Source organism: Vidua chalybeata, chromosome 4 (genome assembly GCF_026979565.1).
Source record: "Vidua chalybeata isolate OUT-0048 chromosome 4, bVidCha1 merged haplotype, whole genome shotgun sequence".
Classification (NCBI taxonomy): Eukaryota; Metazoa; Chordata; class Aves; order Passeriformes; family Viduidae; genus Vidua; species Vidua chalybeata.
Genome location: NC_071533.1, coordinates 66,505,118 through 66,527,937, shown reverse-complemented (window position 1 = coordinate 66,527,937; position 22,820 = coordinate 66,505,118). Strand labels below are relative to the sequence as shown.

At 36.4% G+C, this 22,820-nt stretch overlaps 1 protein-coding gene across 5 annotated transcripts; it reads right to left on the bottom strand.

The window, feature by feature from the left end:
* Positions 1-1,218: 1,218 nt before the first annotated feature.
* Positions 1,219-21,393, bottom strand: RNF212 (ring finger protein 212). 5 transcript variants are annotated; one of them, XM_053941559.1, is made up of 13 exons: positions 20,987-21,393; positions 19,409-19,470; positions 16,680-16,754; positions 13,314-13,370; positions 10,681-10,739; positions 9,195-9,250; positions 9,036-9,105; positions 8,214-8,259; positions 7,393-7,456; positions 5,775-5,850; positions 4,855-5,045; positions 3,585-3,632; positions 1,219-2,941 (listed from the first exon to the last, which is right to left on the bottom strand). In XM_053941559.1, the coding sequence occupies exons 1-12, from the start codon at positions 21,096-21,098 to the stop codon at positions 3,595-3,597; spliced, it is 906 nt and encodes a 301-aa protein (XP_053797534.1). In that variant the 5' UTR covers positions 21,099-21,393; the 3' UTR covers positions 1,219-2,941; positions 3,585-3,594. The 5 variants fall into 5 exon arrangements, with proteins under 5 accessions (XP_053797534.1, XP_053797536.1, XP_053797533.1 ...); XM_053941561.1 differs by having other exon boundaries at positions 1,219-1,389; XM_053941558.1 differs by lacking the exon at positions 1,219-2,941 and having other exon boundaries at positions 3,314-3,632; positions 20,987-21,390.
* Between the last annotated feature and the right edge of the window lie 1,427 nt (positions 21,394-22,820).

Below are 22,820 nucleotides of genomic sequence, written 5' to 3'. Positions count from 1 at the left end.
TATTATGTCTAACAGACCAAGCATTTGTCTGCAACAGACTTCCTTTGTGTCACACAGGAATAAATAGACATGATGCTGCCTTATATGGCATAAGCATCACCTTGTGAGGGAGATGTGATGACTGTGAAATGAAGCTGAAGTTGGCAACGATAATGCAAACAAGAGGATACCTTCAGCATGAGTGCTGACCCCATTGCATGAATAGCATGATTCTGTCTCGTAATAAAATCCTCTGCTATTGTTTGTGTGTGCATAAAACACCCTTGTAGTGAAATATATACTCGTGTTCTCTCCCAGAAAACTGAAAAAGATAAATGTGTGCCCTCTTATGCCTTAAGGCCAGAAAGCTGCAGACAGAAACTGAGAAGAACTGGAGGTCAGTTCAGTCTGTTTCTCAAAGTTATACAGCACAGCTTCAACTGCTGCTTCTTAATGCTGAAGTCTTGAATACTCACTGTGCATTGCCAAAGTCCTCTGTTCAGAAATTTTCAAAATTAATAAATAATTTATTCCTTCAGACCACTGCTGCTTACCCTCCCCAGCATGACTGACCCCTGCTTCCATTTTCACTTTTCACGTCCCTGAAGACTCCTGCATCTGAGTTAGTTTTAACTTCCAGTGACCTTATGTAGTCCCTCATATTTGCTGTTCGCCTTCGGGTGCTTTTCTGATATTTCACATTCGGACTCCACATCACATCCTTGCTCTTCTTCTCACCGTCTGTAGCTTTCCACGTAAGTTCCATACCGAAAAGGCCCCAGGCCTGATTTCAGTCCCCTTAGCCAAAGAGGTGAGGAGTGAGTTTCTTCAGAGGTAGCTCAGCACCCTCTGCTGTATCCTCAACGAACTGCAAATTTCCTTGCACATGAAGGACGAATTCCTCGCAAAAGCAAGAAAAATGCTGCTAAGACATATGTGTATAGACAGTGATATAAGAACTTCTGTGCCCATTGAAAGATAGAAAAAACCTTGATTTTCCCCCCTTCTCCTCTTCTTAAAGAGTGAAATACCGAATATAGTATTTTCAACTTTTTTGAACAAATGATAGATGCATTGAACTTGGCAAATGACATTTCTCAAACCTGTTTTTACCTTTTTAATTTGTTTTTTTCCTATTACTTTATTTTATATAAGAGCCACTTAGATGTAAGTTTTGAAAAAAATCACATTATATTCAGTTCTTTTTTTTATTTTTTTTTTATTTTTTTATTTTTTTCTGAACTGGGAAGCAAGAGGATGTCATTCAGCGGTGTTTCTCAGCATGGATAGCTCCAGTGCCTTTGCTTTCTTTCTCAAATTACATTGTTTCTCTTCAAAGTGCATTTCAAAGCTGTAATATTTCCGAAGATGGGGTTGCTGGATTTGTTTTCTTCGGGATTAGACTGCGGGCTCAAATAGATTAGGTAATACATGTTAAGTAGAAGATACTACCAGACACACAAGTTCAAAGCAGCAATAAAATAATAAAAATATTCATTTCCATACTACATTTTTTAATTGATGTCATGTTCCAAGTTCTCTTCTCAACCTACAGCTACAAACACACAGTCTACCTGTATCCAGCTTTCACCACAGAAAAGGTAAACTGATGATTACCTGAACCATGAAGATGGTTACTGAATTTGAGTGGAAACAACTGTGGTGAGCAGGAAACAAGAATCATTCTGTTCTCTGTGAATATTTATTCACATCTCTGAATGACAGGGTGATTCTTTGTTACTGTGACTGTTGTAGATCTAGCATGTACGACTCTTTCCTACACAAATTCTTTCAGACAGGGCCCATTTATATAAATAAATTTTCAGCTTTATGAAGCTCAATTTTGAAACTGATGAGGGTTTGTGGAGTGGGATGGAAGAGAAACAAAACCAATAAAAGCAAAGTATTCCACCTGACTGCAGAATGCAACTTCCAGCAAGTATAAAAGCTATAGTACAACTTCAGAAACTTGGATGACAATTCTGCAGTGTGATGAAACAGAGATTAGAGAGAATCCCTTATTGGAATGCAAACAAACAGAAAACTACTGGGGCACAAATAATGTTGAAGTTGGCAATCATGTTTCACCAGTCTCACTTTTCAAGCTATTGAAGCTCATCTGGAACTAAAGGAGAGTTGAATTTTTTAAGAGTTTCACTACACACCTTTATTTGAACATGTTTGTGGCACTGTAAAATTAAATCTTTTGACTGGAAGTTTGCTTGGAAAGAAGCTGACTTTGAGATCCCAGCTAAACTCTGAAGTATAAGAATATTGAGGAGGAGAAAATCTACCAACTTTCCCATGGTAAAAAAAAAAAGTAAAGGCAGCTATACATTGAAATAAGACAATTGTGAAGTTGAAAATTCCCATGCTGGAGCAGGGCAAGGACTCTTCTCCCAGAGCAGTGGAAGAAACCTGTGATGAACTGATTGTAACTCCCTTTCTCTGACTCCATGCACTTCTCGGGGTGGAGGTAGAGCTGGCAAGGAGGGAGGGGTGGGGCGGGGGCGAAGTTTTCTTAATATTTATTTTACTTCTCATTATCCTGCTGTGATTTTCTTAATAATAAATTCAATTAATATGCTCAAGTTGAGTCTGGTTTGCCCATGATGGTATTTGGTGAATGACCTCTTCCAGTTCTCATTTCAACTCCTGAACCTTTCATTAAGTTTTCTCTCTCCCATTCACTTGTGATACGAAAAGTAAAACATTTCAACTGAAAAGAAATTTATCATATATTCAGGGAACTTTATCTCAAAAAACATACCAGCTTTTAGTTTTATTATACTTAAAATAATCCAGGTAAAGTTAGAGTCAAAACAAAACAAAGGCATTTGATGACTCAGTCATACGAAAATTTTGCCACATACACAGTGATGGAGGGCATATGAATTTCAGAGTTGTTCTCAGAAAAGAAAATTCTGGCACCCTTCATTCAGAGCCTCCAGTTGCTATTCCTCTGCAAAAGTAAAAGTAATTTTTGCTGTGCTTTGTTTCTTTATTGCAGTTCTCCCATTTAATTCCATTTTGAGAAGAAACTGTTGCTACCTAAATCAAATGGTGAAATTTCACAAGCATGAACAGATACTGTGTTCTGTGCTCAGCAGAGCCTGCTAGAATGTAATATCCCTCAAAACTTACCTCATTTCAAGAGGGCAAACAAAAGCAGATGCATTGAGTAAGAACCAAATTTTGGAATTCTGTAATCAAAAATCCATAAAGAAATTTCTTTTTTTTTAGGATTGAAATCTATATATAATACTGTACAGGCACCATTATTTATCCTGCAGCTCAGTGCACTCACAGCAAAAAATGCTCATTCAACATATAATCATGTTTTGCCTTAACACTTATGTAATAAAGAACTTTTATTCATGCAATGTATTTGAAGCCAGAATTTCGAAAAACAAGAAAATCTTGTACTCCCACCTAAAACTTCAGTAGATGTTAATCAGAAAGATCAGTGATGTTTTAAATACAGTATTGATGCTGAACAATTTGCTGGTTTATGCCAATTTGACATATTATGGAAGTTACAAATACTTTGATATCCAGAGACTATGCAGTGCTTCTCCAGATGCTTCTTAACCAAAACAACTCACAGATGTTTGCTCATCTCTCTGCTGAACGTCCTCCTAAATTAGTTGATCCTAGAATAAAAATACAGGTACAAATGAAAAAAAAAAAAACTTAGTAAAACTAAAGATTTATTCTTGTAAATTATTTGGAGAATTTATATAAGGAAAAGCAAAACTATCAAAAATTATAAAAACAACCTACACAATTGATGAAAACATTTCTATTGTCATTTTCATGAATGTAAATGTGCTCCGCTGTATTTCCACAAAAGCATTTTTGACTTACTCCAATTTTAGCTACATAAGTGAATCTCCAAAGCATTATTCTGTATATGAACAGAAGTTAAGTGCAATCATAAAGCCAAATGACATCTGTTACTAAAGTTCAATACAGCTACTTTTTTTATAACATTAATTTCTCCTATATTATTTAGAGATCCTATCAGGTTCATGTATTATTTCACATACTATATCACTCTCCAGAAATCTCACAATTAAAACAATTGTGATGTAAGCTTTTACAAGCTATAAACCTTCATTTCTTAAAATATTTTTATTTTGGTTTCATGAACTCAAAACTACTTGGGATGTGCAGGAAGGTCACATTTATTAGTATGGACTGAAAATACTTTAGAGATTAATTATCCTTTTATTATAAGCTTAAAAACAATTCAATTGTGATGCAAACTTGGCAATAAAGAGAATTAGGTTTGCAAGATGTGATTAGTCAGGGTGCTACATAATCTCATATAGATTCTCTTTCCCAAAAAGGCTGGACCATTCAAGGTGCCTTCTGACCAGGGCTGTTCTATGATTCTGTGACTCTGATTCTGTGATTTTATTAATTTATCTGCCCCAGTGCCATTCCTATCCACATCCATCCCCTCCCCCCTTAGGCTGATGTTTATGCAGCTGCTTTTTCTAGGTTTATGCTGCACTCAACAAATGATACCCTGGACTAGCTCCCTTTTTACTGAGATCTGTGGACATTTACATGGATGTCTTGATAAGCAGATCTTTAAGATATGTGCAGCTGAGAAAGAAAATTTGGACATTATCAGATTTAAATCTCTGTTAAAATCTAATTCTGGAGTGAAGCAAGAACATATTTTCACTGCAGATACCGTCCCACACATAAGACCAAGGCAAAATACAATCATAAACACCGACATCTTTCATATTTTGCTGAAAGCCTACTTCCAATTCTGAAATATCCTTTTTATTTAATTTATTTAAGCTGCTATGCTGAAAATTTTTCAGGAAGTGTTAAACACTAGTCTATAAATATACTTGCCTTGTTGTCTTTGCAGAAGTCCAGAGATAGTGATTGGCTGCCTAGGCAGAGACAGCTGTGGGGAAGGTGATGTAAATGGGTACAGCTGAGGAGTTCTGAAATCAGAATTAGCCCATGATCCCCTTCGACTGCTTTGGGATCCAGATGATGATGGACAAGCACTATGTGGTAATCTCACCACAGGGGTGGATCTGTTAATGAAATCAATTCATGCATGTGATTTGAGGCTACTTCTATAACACAAGATTTAAAAATTACTTCAATTCGTTGCCTATGTATTTTTACTTACTGAATATTTTTACATATTTCAAAAAGCAGACTGACAAAACAATTATCAAATCAAGGGTGGAAAAAAAGTACTTTGTTACACATATCTTAAATTTCTGCTAGGAAGATATATTTGGCTTAATGACTATAAAGAACAAGAGCTTAATTTTTCAGGAATGATTTAAAGTTATTTATTGATGTTAATAATTCTCACAGTTTAAGACGTTTTCAATGTTTAAATGAAAAAAACAGAAACACCTGTTGCAGGCTGCATGAAAAGTTCAGGTTATTCAGAGAACAGCCCTTGTGCAGATATTGTGCTTTCATCTCTGATTTTTGTCAGAATAATACAGCAGAGACATTGTTAAACTTCCTCATTATAAAATTACTACCCCTTCCTATAGGAGTACCATGACTGCAGATGTCAACAGCTACAGAAGCACACATTATAACTGCACATTTTTGAAAAACGTGATTTCAAAATAAAACTTTTCTCCCAAAACCAAACATTCATGTAGGTGATAGCCAGGCTGCACAGTAACACTTCTTCAGATCTAGAGTATTACCTTTGAACATACAGATTAATAAAGGCCAGAGGGCAAATTTCAGTCTCTCATAGGAGATGGTAACCTCTTGAAAAAGTATTGAATTACCTTGTAGATCCTGCTCCAGTACTCTGACTTGGCCTTATTAGAGCTATCTGAGGACTCCTGTAGGATACACTACCTGCTGGAATCAGATTTTTGAAAACAGGACCAATGTGCATTACCCATTTTACTTAAGAGAAAACTTTGGAAACAAAGATTAGTAATCTTTTTTTTGCATGATTTGGAACAAATTCATGATTGACTCATTTAAGAACTAAAAATGGTGCACAATTACACTAGTCAATGAGAGAGCTCAGCTGTCACAAGAACATCGTATTGCACCATCCCTGCAAATTTTGTTCCAGTTAAACACATGCTGGTTTCTTTCACCTTCTTTCATTTATTAGACTATTATTAGACTATCAAGACAGCTGTGCTGAAGTGCTCCAGTTCTTCAGCTGATCTTTTTTTGCCACATCCACCTCTGAGGAAATTTTCCTTAATGCACCATCAAATCATTGGTTCCACTTACCCTTACTTTTGCACATAAACTTTGATTCCCTCAGCATTGCCCACTGCTAAACTTTATGTGAAGGTTCTGAAATCTGCTGAACACATAACTGTTCTATGTAAAATTTTATTGTCTAATAAATATCTATTTATATTTAGACACAATAAAAAATACAGTTAACCTCAGCTCTCTTTATCTTGTTATGTTTAAATTTATAGGCAACCATGTATTTAGGAAGGATGTGAGCTTATAAATCAGACATAACATAGACAAAGTAATTTTTCCTCCTCCGTTGAAATTGCATTGCAATTGCATCTGTCTTTGTTTCGGGACATTTACACCATGTAAAAAGACAAGAGTGCTAAAAGTTCTTTATGTGCCTGCAGATGGATTCTCTGAATTGCTGAAGCCAGGTGAAAGCCTGCCTGAACACAGACTACTGCAGAAACATGCTGAATGTAAAACCAAGAATGGGAGAGACACATAGATAGCAGGCCTGCAAAGCATTAGGAATTCTGGGAAAGTCCTCACAAATAAACAGTTCTCAAGAGACTGCACCAAGTAGGCTATTACTCATGTTTTATTTACATCTGAGTGTTACCCAAGGGTATGAAGGAATGAAAAAAAGTAGTGCCAGGTAAAATGTCTTATACCCTATTACAGTGATAAGGTGAAAAAAAAAAACACCTTTTTGAAGAAATTCTTGATCTCAACTACCTCACTCTTGTTATTAAATATTTTTTTAACTTCCATTTCGTTTCCTCCCTTTCCTTCATGTGATATTCAATATGACATTGTGGACAATGTTACTCTCTGTTAGCCACAAAAAATAATGAAGCTTAACAGAAGATCAACAATGTATATTGCAAGTATTCCTGTTCTGTTCAATCAGACATTTAGTTACAGTATTTTATTTGCAACTGTTGATTCAGCAAAAAATTGGTTTCGTTACAAGTAGTCATTTGCTGAACAGAAGAGGTAAGTACTAGGAAAACATTTCATACTTCCTTTTAACCATTTCCCAGCTGCTGGATTGAACTCCACATGGTAAATTCCTCACACCTCAACACAATTCAAATTTTTTTAGTGAATTGCTAATGTATGGATTTTCATTTATCCATCCTCCTAATATAACAGAAATGTTATTCAGTTACAAAGTTTACTTTTACTCACCCATACGTCCATCCTGTGGTGGAGTTATTACTGATAATCTTGTTGGACCAGTTGGTGTCTCCAGCTAAATGAACAGCAAGTCATTAACCACAGTGTAATAAGCATATTAATTACTAAGGCATTTTAAGCAACAGTGTTATATTTTTGAGGTCTACAGAGCCTGCAGATTTCCAGAACTCTCTGCTGTCAGTTGTATTCATAGCACTAAAATGCAAAACCTAAGAATTAAGTTACTATTTTTAAAGATCTATGGGCAGGTGGGAAATACATGTATTCTAGCTTTATTATATAACCTATCACATTCAGATAAGAAGTGTTATCAGACACTCTCACTGTTTTCTGAGCTGCCATTCCATTTGCAAGCTAACAGCTGTTCCTGGATGTTACCTCTCCTAACCAGGATACCAACAGCATGAAAAGCTCCTGCCTTCATTCTCATGTTAGCAATATCACTGAAAACTTGCAATTCCCTACTCAGGTATCAGAGTCTAAATGATTTCAGACCACTGACATTTTTGTAATATTGGGATTTTAAGAATTTGCCATTTACTTTGGCATCACAGGTTTAAAAGCCTGTATATGACATGTGGAGAATATAATTCCAGAAATTCATGTTGTGATTTATTTGCTTTTGGTTTCTTTTGGGGAGCATCTGACTTCTATCCTGCATCAAGCATATCTGAAATCATCATGCACATCAGAATGGTTTTGAATGGGATGGGGGGAGAATCCTATTTCTTGCAACATTAACAGAGTAAGAGAAATCAAAAGGATATATGTGTGTAACTATACACAAACAAGTATTAAAAAAAACCACTTACTTTCCTCATTGGTGAAGGTACAGGATCAATCTCCATTGCCTCAGTCCTTGCAAGAAAAGTCAAAGTATGACATTGTAATAAAAATAACATTTTCATTATAAAGACTAAAATTATGTTAGATTCTAATGTTAAATTTGATTAGTAATGGAAGAGCATAATACATAATGCATAAGACACATAAGTATTTAGGACTTATTCCAAAACTCACTAGCAATAAGAAAAGTCTATTCAGTGATTCTGAGCTTTGGTTAAAACATTTACAAAGTAAGTTATTTTATGATTAGCATTGTTATTCCTCTATTTGTCTGAATAAAAATGCATATTTGTGTATTTTTCATTTGTATCCACAACAAGGGCACTCTGAATCTGTAGTTTTTTTGTAGAAAAGAAAGTCACAATCAAAGGTATAGATTCATTTTACTTAAAATTAAATTAGTCTTATTGGAGTGGCTCATCCCATGTATCCTGAGACAAGTACAGTATACATACAGGTGTCTGTACAATAAATGTAGTTTTTCTCCATGGAAAATGGAGAGTGTCTCACTAATCTATCTAGCTATGCATTCATCTATCTAGCTATTCATCCAAAAGTTCTTTGGAATAAGGTGCATCATGCCTTAAGTTTCTTTCCAGTAACCACCATCCATACAACTGTAATGTACACTTGGATACATAAGACTTTCCTCAGTTCTTTCATATTTGAACGGTTTGCAAAAACAAAACAAAAAATCAAAAAATATTTTAAACTCATTACAAAAAGGTTACTTTCTATATAAAATATTAGTTAAGATTTTCATTGAAAATTAACAAATTTGTACCCACGTTTCAGAAGTGGAAGGGCGACTTGAATGAAGAGAATATGAAGAATAAACATTCTGTTTTCTTGAAGGAACTGAAGTCATTAAGAAATTTAATATTAGAACACAGCTATGTCCAATGAAAGGTATTCCATAGTTAATATTTTAAACCAGGACTTCTTACTGGATGGATTTCTGCTTGTACTGGAAAATGGTGTCGTTTTTTCAGGAGGTTTCATACTAAAGGGGAAAGAAGAAACAAAGCTATAAATTGAAAGCTGGTTTGATTAGTTAACATGCCTAACTGGTCAATAAAGTATAAAATCAAAGCATTTATCCATCAGTAGCAGGTTGTAACACGACACTATTTGCCATGAAGCAAAGTAAGAATTTATTTGGTAAAGCTATGAACTTGCTTTTTACATCATAATATTTGCAGCACTCATTATATACCCAACAATATCAAATTTAGCACAACATTATGGGAAAGTACTTTAGAGAACAACAGATGTTAAAATACAATTATTAACTATAGCTAAGCACAAAATTAATTTCATTTCATGAAATTATACATTTGCCAAACTTCATGAAATCTAGTTATCAAATGAAATGTTGGCATTTTTATGCTATTCAACAATAACTTTGCAAAATTGATACCTTTGACAAGAACCATAAATAGGAGGAATATGTTTACTAGGCAACCAAGAAGAGGCCCTAGGACACTTCTCTCTAGGTAGAACTCAAAAAAAAGATCTAAAATTCAGTAAGAACTCTGTAATTGATATAACCAAGATGCTATTTATTTGAGATGCAGACAAGAAAATGGAGGCATAAAATGAATAAAAATATATCAACTGCAATAATTCACCACATACAGAGTTTCCTTTATACTGGCTTTTCCTTTCTGTTACATTACACCTAGCAGCCTGACAGAGCAAAATACATTATTATGTGCATTTAAGAGTCAGGGGAAAGTCTACTAAAAAAAAAAAAAAAACAAACCACAGAAAAGAAATAAAGATCAATTAAAGATCAAATCTGTGCAATTAAAATGCTGGTTTCATGAACTGGCTTATTAAGGAGATTTAAATAACAGTTTTGGCTTTATGTTGGAAATAAGTAAGATGAAAAAATGAAGGTGTATGAGTCATTGAGCAGAGGGATAAGGATGAGTGACCTCTTGACTACCACTTTGAAACATTTGAGAAAAGAGAGTAATTCAAGAAGAGACAAGAATTTAATTTTTACTAGAAATAGAAACAATGAGAAACATGTCACAAAACTCTGCTAACTTTTTAAATGGGCTAAGATACCAAAGTATTTTGACAAAGACATCAAAGTATTTTCCAGGCTATGTCCATTGCAAAATACACCAATATGGTAATGTAACTGCAAATAAAACTGAGTATCTATATGTTAGACTTTATTAAAAACTCATTTTTAGAGTTAACTAAGTTAAAGTTAACTGAGTTGTATATTAAAATAAAAGGATTTCTTCCTGACAGGATTGATTATTGTGAATAAAATGTATCTGATGTCAGAAATCTCTATACATTTATTTCTTTAAAAACATATGAGGAAGGCAAACAAAACATGAAAATGTTATTGTTTTATCAATTAAACTTACTGTTGTCTGATTACATTTACTTTTGCTGCATTAAACCTCTTACCATTGTATCTGTTGAATTTGTTGTGTTACTTTCTTGAGAGACTCTTCCAGCTTTGCTATCTGTAAGATAATCATAGATTTAAACAAAGTCTATTTGTGTGATATACAGCTTCATTTTCATCCAGCTAGTATTCTAAAGTGTTGAAAGGCTGCTTTCTATTGGTTTTAATCTTAAGACATCATTGCAATTCCAGATTTATTGAAGCTGTTATGGCTGTGTTATGGACCCATTAAACAGTCAGTCTGGAAGAGATATGCTTCTTTTTGGCAGTTAAGGACTTAGTTTGATTACCTTTTCTTAAGTATGCTGGTAATACTGGATAAATGAACACTAGGAAAGTGCTTAAAAATAGTTTTTTTTTTCTTTTGCTTCCTATTTTTCATATCTAATATAAAAATTTTGTTATGATTAATAAAGAGTTATCTGAAAAAGCTACCAATAAATGTACAAAATACATTGTTCCCATATTTCTCATTTCAGATTGAAAATGCATTCAGCTCACTTCAGTATCTATTTGTAGTAAGCCTAAGTGAAAAGGTTTTTCTACTCTGTTAAGAGACACAACCAGAAATATCTCCATTAAAAATGTTATGAGCTGGCAAAATTGAAGAATATTAAGGTCACAAACACTAGGTCAGCTCCCTAGTATGTGTATTTTTTACAGTCTTTCATTATGTGAACATATACTATATTTTATGTAGGATGTAAAAATTTACTCAGTAGCCTCAATACTGCATCTATGTTTTATACTTAATTTCCATTATGTGACCTTAATCCTTCACACTGTTCATATTTTGATTTGAAGGCAAATTAGGAATTTGCTTGTTAACTTTTCATGATTCTCAAACTATTATTTGAGTCCTTGAATAAAATTACCTGATTTATAAAATCATATTGTTTGTGGGAGATACTATGCTCTTTTTGCAGGTACAAAACTCTGCAAAACAGATTAAAGAAAAAATGTAATTTATGTAAGATCTGGTTTTTGGTATTCTGGGTTTTTTTGTTTCCTAATGAGAGCTAGCTTTGATTAAGAAAGGAACCAGTCAGGAAGAATGTACTTTATCCTGTCACTCTGTAGGACTGGGTAATTTTAAGACCAAAGTACCTTAGAAAAGGTGAGTAACTATTTGGTTTTCAGTATTTTGGGATCCTAGCATAACAGGACATCTAGACCTGCCAGGAACATGGACAGCAAGTGGCCACCATCACCTGCACCCTAATACCTGCACAACTCACAGTAACAGCAAGAAAGCAGTTTAATGAAGACCATGAGACCTTGTTGGTTGACAGTGACAAGGATGACAAACTAGAAATAAGGAAGGGGACCTGAAACAAGACAGCCAAGCATGAGAAACTGGAATGGTGTTTAATACAACCAGCCTCTCCTGTCCCTGATCCAATGCAAGGAGTTTTAACATACTCACAATACACAGAATGGGCAAAACAATAACAAACACATCCAAAACAGTGTGCCATTGAATCAGCAACCAAATACATTTTCAACTGTTTTGGTACTGTCACCTGGACACCTTCCTTACGTCAAGCACCATCCCTGAATACTTCACAAACACTGCTGAGTGAATGTCTCAACAGTAAACAACTTTAAAAAATTACCAAGTATCAAAACTCTCCACAGCTTCTTTGGAGATAACATCTCTATTTATACTGAATTCTATAAAGATATTTGTTTTACTTTTTCTACAGGTTTCAGTTTTACCATCTGGAGTTGGTACAATAGATTAGACGGGGGATGAAAGCAGGATTCCTCCCTGGTCTGGCTTTGAAAGCAGAAGGACAGGACCCTAAAAGACCGACCCACAACACAGTACACTATGAGTGATCCCAAAATGCATTTACGGAGAAGAAGGAAGAATGGGCCACAGACCACCTAATTTTCCAAGCTTTCTCTCCATGACAACCACACCAGAAACTCTTCCCACATATGAAATGGCCAGCTGGGCAGCTACATGAGCTTTTTCTCTGTCATTTCATACATGGGACACCCACTCATGGGTCAAGTCACCAATACTGCCAAGTAGCTTTAAGCAACATCCCATATCCTTAGAAATAAAAGAAACATTCAACAATTTAATCAAATATTTAGAAGGAGCTGAAAAATGAAAAAGAATTTGCCTTCCAACCTACAAAGGAAGAAGCACAATCACAAATGCAGTACCTGCTCTCCACAGAATAATTAATTCTGTCCTTCACACTGAGCTATCCCAAATCCAGGGCACTAGCCCTTAGGCTTGTTCCCCATTGCTCAGACTTCTCATTTATTTTGTCAGCCCTAGTCTTCTTTTCCTCTGGGCTTATCTTCTAGCACCCCTCTCTCCCCACCTCTTCCACTTCTCCCTCCATACAATGAACTAGTTTCTTCCCTCCCTGTCCTTTGATTCTCCATTTAATCTTAACCACCTCACAACTAGAATATTTTATTAGAAACAGTCACCAGAATTAATAGAGACCTCACAGACTTTAAACAATTAAAAACTGGTATTTATAATGACAGTAATGAGTCAATCCTGATAAATTATTCTAAGTATTCCCATAAAAGATTAATACTAAAAATAAACCAAAGTAACAAGGCAAATATAAACAAAAACCTAGAAAATCACAATTAGAGTTACCTTTTGTTTGTGATATTTTAATAAACGCTTACGATATTTTTCTTGAAATTCTGAAACCTAAAAATAAATACAGTTATATCAAGCTTCACATAAATACATTTATGCACCTCAGTGAAGTGATGGAAAAGAACTACTTCACAGTATGCAAAGTTTTCTGTCTTTTATAGACAGTTAACATATATTTTTAAAATCCTCTTCAAAAAAAATCCCAAAATATTCTAAGTTATTATCACTGATAGACCTTATAAAGTTAATTTAATCCAATATGACCTACAGTAGAGCTGGTAGATTTATTTCACTGAAGTTATATTTTAACACTGTGTTCAATAAAAAGGTAAAGACATTAGAAAACCAGTTGAGCTGCAGTGTTTCTTATTCATCAGTGTTAAGCAAACACATAAAATTAATGGCAACATAAAAAGTAATCTGTCTTACTGGCAATTATAATATACCTTGTAAAAATATCCTGTTAATTAAAAAATAATTGTTAGACACACTGTCTGGTGATGTGTAAGCACTTCTGGTGTCCAAATGAGGATCATAAACCATGACAAGTTAAAAGTAAAAATGACAAGGTAGGCAAGACAAGAGCTTGAGGAACAAATTATCATGGGTATTAATTTCTAATAACCTTTCTTCTCACATGTAAGAAAACTGCCAGAAAATCTGTAGGAATTGAGACAACCAGGAAGAAACACTCTGAGAATATACAGCTATAGAGGAATATCCAACTTAAATGGTTATTTTATTCCTTTGGAAGAACCTGGGAGGTTCCCACTGAATACTCATCAAAGGATCAGGTGTGTCTTTGGAAGAACTGATGGAAGAAATATCCATTTAGAAAGCAATGGCTCTGAACTGTCTCCACTCACTCAAAAATGAGATCTTTGGTCTAGGAGAAACCTGCATTTGACAGTTTAGTGCTCAGTACCAGTTAAAAAGTAAATCAGATCTTACCACTGGTTTAAAATGGAATAGGGGACATCATCATTCCCCTTTAAAAAAATGCATATTCCTATATCCTGAGTCTGCTCAACATCTCCGAAAGTATAGAGTAGGTTTGAAAACAGTTCAGATTACTCAGAGGTATGCAAGAACTTCAGTAAAAGAATGACCACATAGAATATGAATCTTCATTGCTGAAAAATAAGACAGTTGAAAAAGGGATGCATCAGCAGTCTAAAACTAACGATTAGCACAGACATAGTGCATGAGAATGGATACTTTTTCCTCCAGAATCAAATTCAAGAGTAAGAAATTAAACCAACAGGTTAAAACCTTGAAAATGAAATAATTATCATGCAGTGAACAACCTGCGGACCTCCCTGTTGCACCCCGGGTTGGGTTAGGTAGGGGTTCTGATGAAAGTTAGCTGGTTCTGTGTACCCCCATTTCACCCCGCGATGGTTCGCTCCGAGTCACTCACCACTGGAGCATTCCCATGTCAGTCTTGTGACATGTCTCATTCGTGAGAGTTCCGTGTCATCCCCGTATCCCTATTTGTCCCAGAACCCTGTACACACCCCTACTGTGTTCCCGTTGGCCGCCGCAGTCCACGTCATTCCCGCGCTGCCTGTCCCTATTGGGCGAAGGGGGCTCCCGCCCCTGTCTGCCTGCCCCTATATAACCCCATGCTTCCTTTGTCTCGCTGTCATCTTGTCCACGCAGGCGCTAGGGGATGGACGCCACCCTCCACCGCGGCCACCACGCGGGAATAAACTTTCTCCAGCCACGCAGGGCAAGGTGTGCCATTCCTTCACCCTGTGTAACCAACACTGAGAGCACGGCTAGCCCACACCGGTGCGCTCAGCGTTAGAGCACCTGGACATGCGTCAGCCCCGGTCCAGCCAAGAGGCAGCGCCTTTAGCCAGGCTCCCGAGCCATCTGGACCGGGGCGAGAAGAACGCAACGCCGCACCTCCCTTCCAGAATATGAGACAGATGCTGAAATTCAGGAAACAACCTGACAATTATGTGGGGAAAAATATCCACCAAAGCTTCTGAATGCAGACCAATCCCACTTTGAGAAATCCCTGTGCCACGAGTTGCTGAAAGCTGGGAGGCTCTTCTGAAGATGTATCACTACATCCATCTCTGCTCTCACACTTTCCTAAGCACCCACCAAAGTGACAAGATATTAGATTAGATAAGAGATTAGATAAATTGCTCTTACATCTTTTGACGCTGGGACAAGTTCTGAATATACCTCAATGCCTTCACTACACTTCAGTATGTTCCCAACAGTTATCTCACACTACAGAAAACCCACCTCAGCCTTGTGAGATTGAGCCCTCTTTCTTCCTTCCTTTGGCACACTATGGAAGTTTGTACTCCCATGGGATTGAAGGTGTGCAGGTTTCCTGCATTTGTTCAGTTTACAGAGTAACTGCTGATTCTGCTGTTAAAAAGTGGGTATGGAAGGACAGAGGAAAGGAGGGTTCATGTTTACCTTGTGTCCCTTCTGCATCTGAGGAGGAGCACTGCTCAGGAAAGGGGCCAAGCTCAGCTTTGGAAAAGTCTGTGAAGCCTGGGTAGAGCAAATGCAAATCCATGACCATTGCTGGAGAAAACAGGTCATATTCCCTGGATTATTGTTCTGCTGGATCAGGAAGCTCACCTGAAGTTCAGCAGGTCCCAGCCCAAGGAGATGAGAGCAGCCAACAAAGGCTGCAGCTGGGCCCAGGGACAATGTACTGCTGGAGTGGTTGAAACTGCTGCTGAAATGCACAGGAAGAGGGACAAGGACACAAAGTCCCAAAGCCAAGCTGAAGAGATGCAGAAATGAGGAGAAAAAGGGAGTTTGTATGCACTTATTTAACCCACACAGCTACTGAAGTTCTTGACTGGAAACTAAGCCTGATGAAAGGAATCTTATCTGGAATTCACAGAAAGCAGGAGGAAAATGACCTTGGAATAACTTACTGCATCTATCTGGAAAAAAAAAAGAGGTGTGTTTTGATTAAAAAAAAAAAAAAGAAATTAGAAGGGAGAGAGAGCACAGTCAGCTCAGGACTGTATCCAGCTCAGGTTTTCACTGTGTAACTTTTTATAGCTATAATTAAGGCACACTATCTGGGCACGTTTAAGCTTCTGGGAGACCTAATTTTTCACTGCATGGCATTGAAAGTGATTTTACACCATTAAAATAACCAGACTAGTGGTCCTTAGAGAGAGTTTGAAAACATAAACAGTGACCATAATGAATAATTTATGTCTCCTTAAGAACTCAAAAACTGTGGAATTAAGGAAGATGGTAATGGCCATACATTCATTTTCAAGCATTCACTCATACACTTTCCCCATTCACAAAAATCAGTTGGAGTTGCTGATTATTATATAGAGTTAAAAAGTTTTAAGGTAGATTCACCTGTGATATTTCTTTTGAGTATTTCTTGTTTAACACATCTATTGGCATGAACAGTGATTGAATATCAGGACTTGTCTATGAAGAAATGAAAATATACCAAGGTTAGCATTTTTATTAGCAAGTCATATTAAATAAAGTCTTTTGTAAAGTGTTTCTTAAATTGACTGACGTATATAAATAAAAAAATTGACAGATTAGAGAAGGATAATGAAGAAACTGAAAATAAACCTAGTTTTCTTTAATGGCCTTATCAACCATCTGAAAAGCATTGGGCATTTGTTTAAATATATCACCCACATATATACTTATTGTGATTAAGATAGTACCAGTGTCCAGAGGATATTCAAGGAGGATGTTGTGGCCCCTGGAAGAGGCACTGCATTCACACCAAGAGCCACGTTTCTGGCAGCCCCTTTCCAGGCTTTTTGGTTCTCACCATTCCCAGCTACATGGGATGCATCCTACGATCAGTTTTGTTTCAAAGTCCTTTTTCAGAATAGTTCCAATGCTGACTGGGATCCCTTTGTCTCTGCCTGCCCTTTGGGCAGCAGAATATTATCCTAGAACAAGGAAAGAGCCCTAAAGTAGCTGTTGAATTTTTAAAATATTTTATGACTTGTGTCTTTTAATCAGAGCTGTGCATGCTTTAGGAAAACTGGTTTTCCTTGCTTTCCCCAGCTACTAATTTTTACAGAACTCACAGAAGGCAATTAATTGTATTTGAGACTCCCTCTGCAATTTTGAATTTGGTTGATATCAGCCAAAGATTCAAAAATTTCTAGCTGACAGATGGAGAAATGCAGACAGACAGCACAGGTAACCGACCTATGGTATTTCAGTAAAGGAAATTAAAAAAAGACAATAATATTCCATCTTGAAAAGATATTAATAAAAATATATTCAGCTTCTTTAAATGAAATGCATTCATAGGAACCAAGCTCTTGCAATCTACTTAGGGTTCTACCAAAGCAATGATCTTGGCTTAAGTACCTATCAGATCTGAAAAAAATAAAACCCAACCAGCTTCATGCTGGTATAAAAACTCTTTCAAATAAAGATTTGTGTAACACTGTTTATATCTTATCTGCTGCATGGAGGAGCAGCAGATGTTCCTATGATATTCTGAAATACTGAACAGCCAGATTCTGATTTATCATAACACTTAACCATCCTCTGGGGAAAAGCAAGTGGGGATCATGAGACACAGAAGGAAGACATAAAGGTGACAAGAATGCATTACTGTAAAGATGAGAATATTTAATGTGTATATGTTGATTACCCCAACATACAATTTAATTAGGAGTTCTAACACATTTATAGGACCTCCTCTCATTGGGAATTCCTCCATAGCATCAAGCTTATAAAGCTTATCAGGTATATTTCCACTCAGGTTCCTGAATTATAGAGCCATGACTTTTTTATATGCATCTTTAATTATCATTCCAATCATTTTATCTGTTCTTAATCAAGGATAAGCAATCATCATTAATGTCTTTTTAAAAGAATATGGTAATTTGCTTCCTTCCAGCACTCCAGAGAAGTGGCAGGTTCTAATGAAACATCTAATATTTTTGTTAGTATCCCAATCATTGCATTTGTAAATTCTTTCTGTGCTTTTGAAGTAAATTACCAAGTTCTACTGAAATGGTGCAATTTAAGACTGATGTAGCTTAAAAATTAATGTTTTGAGTAAGGTGTTGAACAACAAGATGACCTCCAGAGGTCCTCGACAACTTAAATTATTCTTTGACTGAAATGAATAACAACCTTTGCAGCAACAATACATTGATATTGAAAGCATATTAAAATACGCCCTTTAGAATTTTTATGAAGGGCTTTTTGATTTTTTTCATATTTGATTACTGTGTGCATTGTTCCTTTGTATTATAATTGCATTTTGTTGTTTTGTTGCAATTTTTTTAAGTGACATTGTCTTCTTCAATGCGCAAGATTCCTAGGAGGCCTTCATGTTTAGCTGTATTGAATTTTCTAAAATGTTTTTAGTGTTTCTCTTTTATCCTTATAAGGCCTTGTCTCTTAGGTAGGCATCAGTCTACAAAAATATGAGTGCTTTCACAACCTATTTATGGAATCAGCTAAAGAGAAGATTGCTTCTGGGAGAAATGCAAAATTAAAGATTCCTAATGATTAATCAAGAAAGGGAGTTAAAAGCTCTTCATTCTCCAGTGAATAACAAAAATTCCCAACAATATTTCAAACCCTTTCTAAATCACACAGCCACAAGGAAAATAGTTAAGCTTAAGAGAAAACAGGGAAAAAAAGCCTAATCCACTTGAAAACACTGCTGAGCTATCATGCAGGTTTTCAATTCAGTCCATTACATGAAATAATTCATTACAGTTCATTTTCTGTGACGTACAAATGCCAAAATCAATAAACATTTTTCCCCATTTTGAAAGTAGTCACGTAGTCAAGTAGTCATGATGTTACACAGTAACCAGCCATACTTCTTGAAAAGTTTAGAATTATTTACAATCTAGCAGTACCTCAAAACCTAAAGTTTCCGTAGGCTTTAATTTAAAGGAATATTTACAACAAAAAGCAGAACTGTCTAGTGCTTAAGTATCTTAGTTTAGCAACCTGTTATCAGTAAGTATTCACGTCACAGTTGGCAAAAACAAAAAAGGAAGCATTTTTTATTGCAAAAAGTTTAGCTCTTAAGCAAACCACAGATCAATGTAATGCAACAAAACTAGAGCTTGATTTACCTCTTTTGAAAGGACTACAGTACGACAAGCCCTCTTACAGACCAAACATTCATCTTTTTTGCCTGTAAGGTAAAGACACATTTAAAATATAGATCAAACTGAATATATATTGAATACATTGTAAATGGAATGTGATGCCTAAACATCTGGAGCTTGTGGAAGAAATTTGCAGGTTACACAAGTATGAATAAACATGAATAAAGAATTCGATTCTATAACCATTACACAGAGTTGTGCAGGAAAAATGTGTGTGAATGTCATCAGGTCTTGCTCCTGTTAATAAGCATTCACGTAAATGATTTTATGAATATCATTAGTGTCACAGAATGCAGGTGACTTTTAGTTCTTTTGATTTAAATAGGACTACTTGCCTGGTTTAATTAAATGTATGCTTAAGTGCACTAATGACTTACAGTCAATCTCATATATGGCTTTTTAGACTGGGGCATAGTTGGGTTGTCCCAACAAAATATATGAAACCCAAATGTCAAGAAATTAGTAATTTTGCCTTTTGAATTCCTCCAGTGAGGAAACAATAAAATCACTTTTAAAACATTATGACTTTTAAACTCCTTATCTGCAAACATATTAGAAAATATCTATAGCAAATATTTCAATATTTAGAATTGATAATTGCACTAGCTACTGCCTTTCTGAAAATTCTAAGGATCAATGTTTATAAACATCATAAAATACATTTTAAACCTTGGACTGCCATCACTCCTGAATTCACAGCAAAAAAGAAACACAATCTCTCATATGTTTTTCTGCCAAACAATATTACTAGCAGAGAGTAAAGATGCTGTTCACATTCTAGGAGGCTGCAAGCTGCAGAGTCTGCATTTTATGATTCTCTACCTTCAATAGCAACCCTGTGAAAAAGTCTAGTCAAAAGTTTTTAGTACTGAAATACAGACTGATCATTTCTTCTCTGTGCCCTTACAAAAACCAGGGCATTAAGTATGATGTGAAAAGGGAAAAATATTGATATTTGTCTGCTGCATTTTTTTTTTCTTTTGAAAAGCAACTTCATTATCCCTCTGTCTTTCCCACATATCTTTGTCCAAGAACATCACTGGAGTCCCAGAATACGACTCTGGAATTGTACATAACACAAGAGCTTCAAAACATCACCTCCAATCTTCCCTCATGCTGCTGAAAGTCTTCAGGAAAAATACTGAGCCTCAAAACTTACTAAAACTACTTCCAAAACCTATCCTAAACAAATCCTACGTTTTTTTAATTGCTCTTTCACTAAGGAAAAACCATTATTTTCCCCAAATTTGCTAGAACAGAAGGCCATCTATTTGTGGGGGCTTTTTTTACAAAATTATGGATCATAAGCATCCAAAATGCCCAAGGCGTGCTCTCAAAGCCACATCCACCTGGAGGTGGACACAGGCGTTTTACTGCTCAAAGCAAATCAACAGCAAGGACTGGAAAGGCTTATCAGTAACATTCGAAGAAGTGCTCAGGGCTTTCTTTTTTTCCACAGCGGGTGAGAAACACCAATGTTTGAGGTGGATGTGTGCACGCCAGCACAGCCCGCCCCGCCGGGCGCGCCCCAGCAGCCATTACCTTTCTGCAGGCAAACCTCACAGAAAACGTGGCCGCAGCTGGTGAGGCAGAACCGCGGCGTGGGGGCGCGGGGCTCGCACAGGCAGGAGTTGCAGAACACAGACACGGCCATGGGGCAGCGGGGCAGACGGCCCGGGGCTGGGGCAGAGCCGCTCGTCCTCAGGCCGAGCCCCGTGGGTGCGTCCCCGCCATGCCCCGCCAGCTGAGGCGGCCCTGAGGGCAGCGCGGCCCGCGCCCCTCCCGCCGCGGGGCCTCGGGGCGGCAGAGCTTGGTCCTCACACACACCCCAATAAAATTTGGTTTTTCTGGCTTCTCACTACCAAACTGGAGCGGTGCTGACACAGACGGTGCTCTGACAGAGTCCCTCTCCCGTCCCCAAACGTGGGAAGTAGAACTGCGCCCACAGGGCTCCAAGCACGAGCTTCTGCAGGAACCACGCCCTGCTCACTCCACCCGGTCAGTGTTTGGGGAGAATTAAAAAAAAACCAAAACCAAAACAAAAAAAAAACAAAAAAAAAAAAAAAAAAACAAAAAAAAACAAAAAAAAAAAAAAAAAAAAAAACCAAAAACAAAAAAAAACCAGAGAAAATAGTTGTGGATTTCACTATTTTAAATGCAAAAATCCAGGAAGTTTGTTAATTCGCTATCTCAGGTTTGCTGTGGCGTCTTCTGTTGTGGAAAAAGAGCAAAACAAGGAGATTTGATGTTCATTTCTTAGACAAAAAAAAAAAAAAAAAAAAAGACCCCATTGCTTGCTAGTGTGCCGTGATGAAAATTTTAGGCTGAAGGTCCCCTACAGACTTAGTTGCAGTGCAGGCTGTAGCTTTGGGTATGACAGAGCCACAAACTGCAGAGGAAGCTTTTAACTTCACAAAGGCTTCTGCCCCCAAAGCGTTTCCCAAAAGAGCTGTGAGTCAGCTTCTGCTTTATGGAGTTAATTAAAAATCTTGAAGAAGACTGAAAACATTTCCTAAAAGCAAAGATAATGATGATGATGATATGATAATATAATGATGATCTGATGATGATGATTAGTATTAATAATAATAGTACCATTAGTATTAGTAAAGAATTAAGCAATCACAAGTTACATTCAAGACGCCCAGGTCTCAGTGCTGAGTCTATACTCTTTGAGTATAGACCTAATTAATATGGTGAAACATGATCAGCTCTTTTATGAATTCTGAAATGTTTCTCCTGGATTACCAGCTGGAGTGTATTGTAAGTGAAATGAGTTATGTTTGTCACTGGGATGTGGTTAGAAGCCTTACACTAAATATCAGCTAAAGTCTGAACCACAGCCTTGTCACAACACTTTATTACTTTCTTCTTGGACTTCATATACCATATGGTTTCAACACATATTTCCTTCTTACCCACCACTGAAGATGTTATTACAAGACATGTTGTGAGTGAGTGCTCTATAGGAGTTAATTTAATAACACTTACTTACTGGTCATTCCAAGTGGCACCTCTCTGAAGTATCCAAATTTTTAAATATAGGACACAATGCAGTGAGTAGCTTTATGAGATTTTATTTGGATTGATTTTGTCTCTGGAATATTGCTTTTTGACTCTACTTTGTATCAATTTTATTGATTCTCACATACTACTAGCTGTATTTTAATTCCCATGCTGGAAATATGATTAGACTTAAAGGAAAATGTCATTTCCTTGCTAAAGAAAACAACAGGAGGGAAGATAGAAAAAAGAAAGAAAGCAGTGCCTTTTGAACAATAATTGGTCTACAGACACTTCACCTTTCACTACCTTTTTAACTAGCAAAAGGTCTAAAAAGATGGGTGGGAAAACAAAAGACAATGTTCTGCTATCA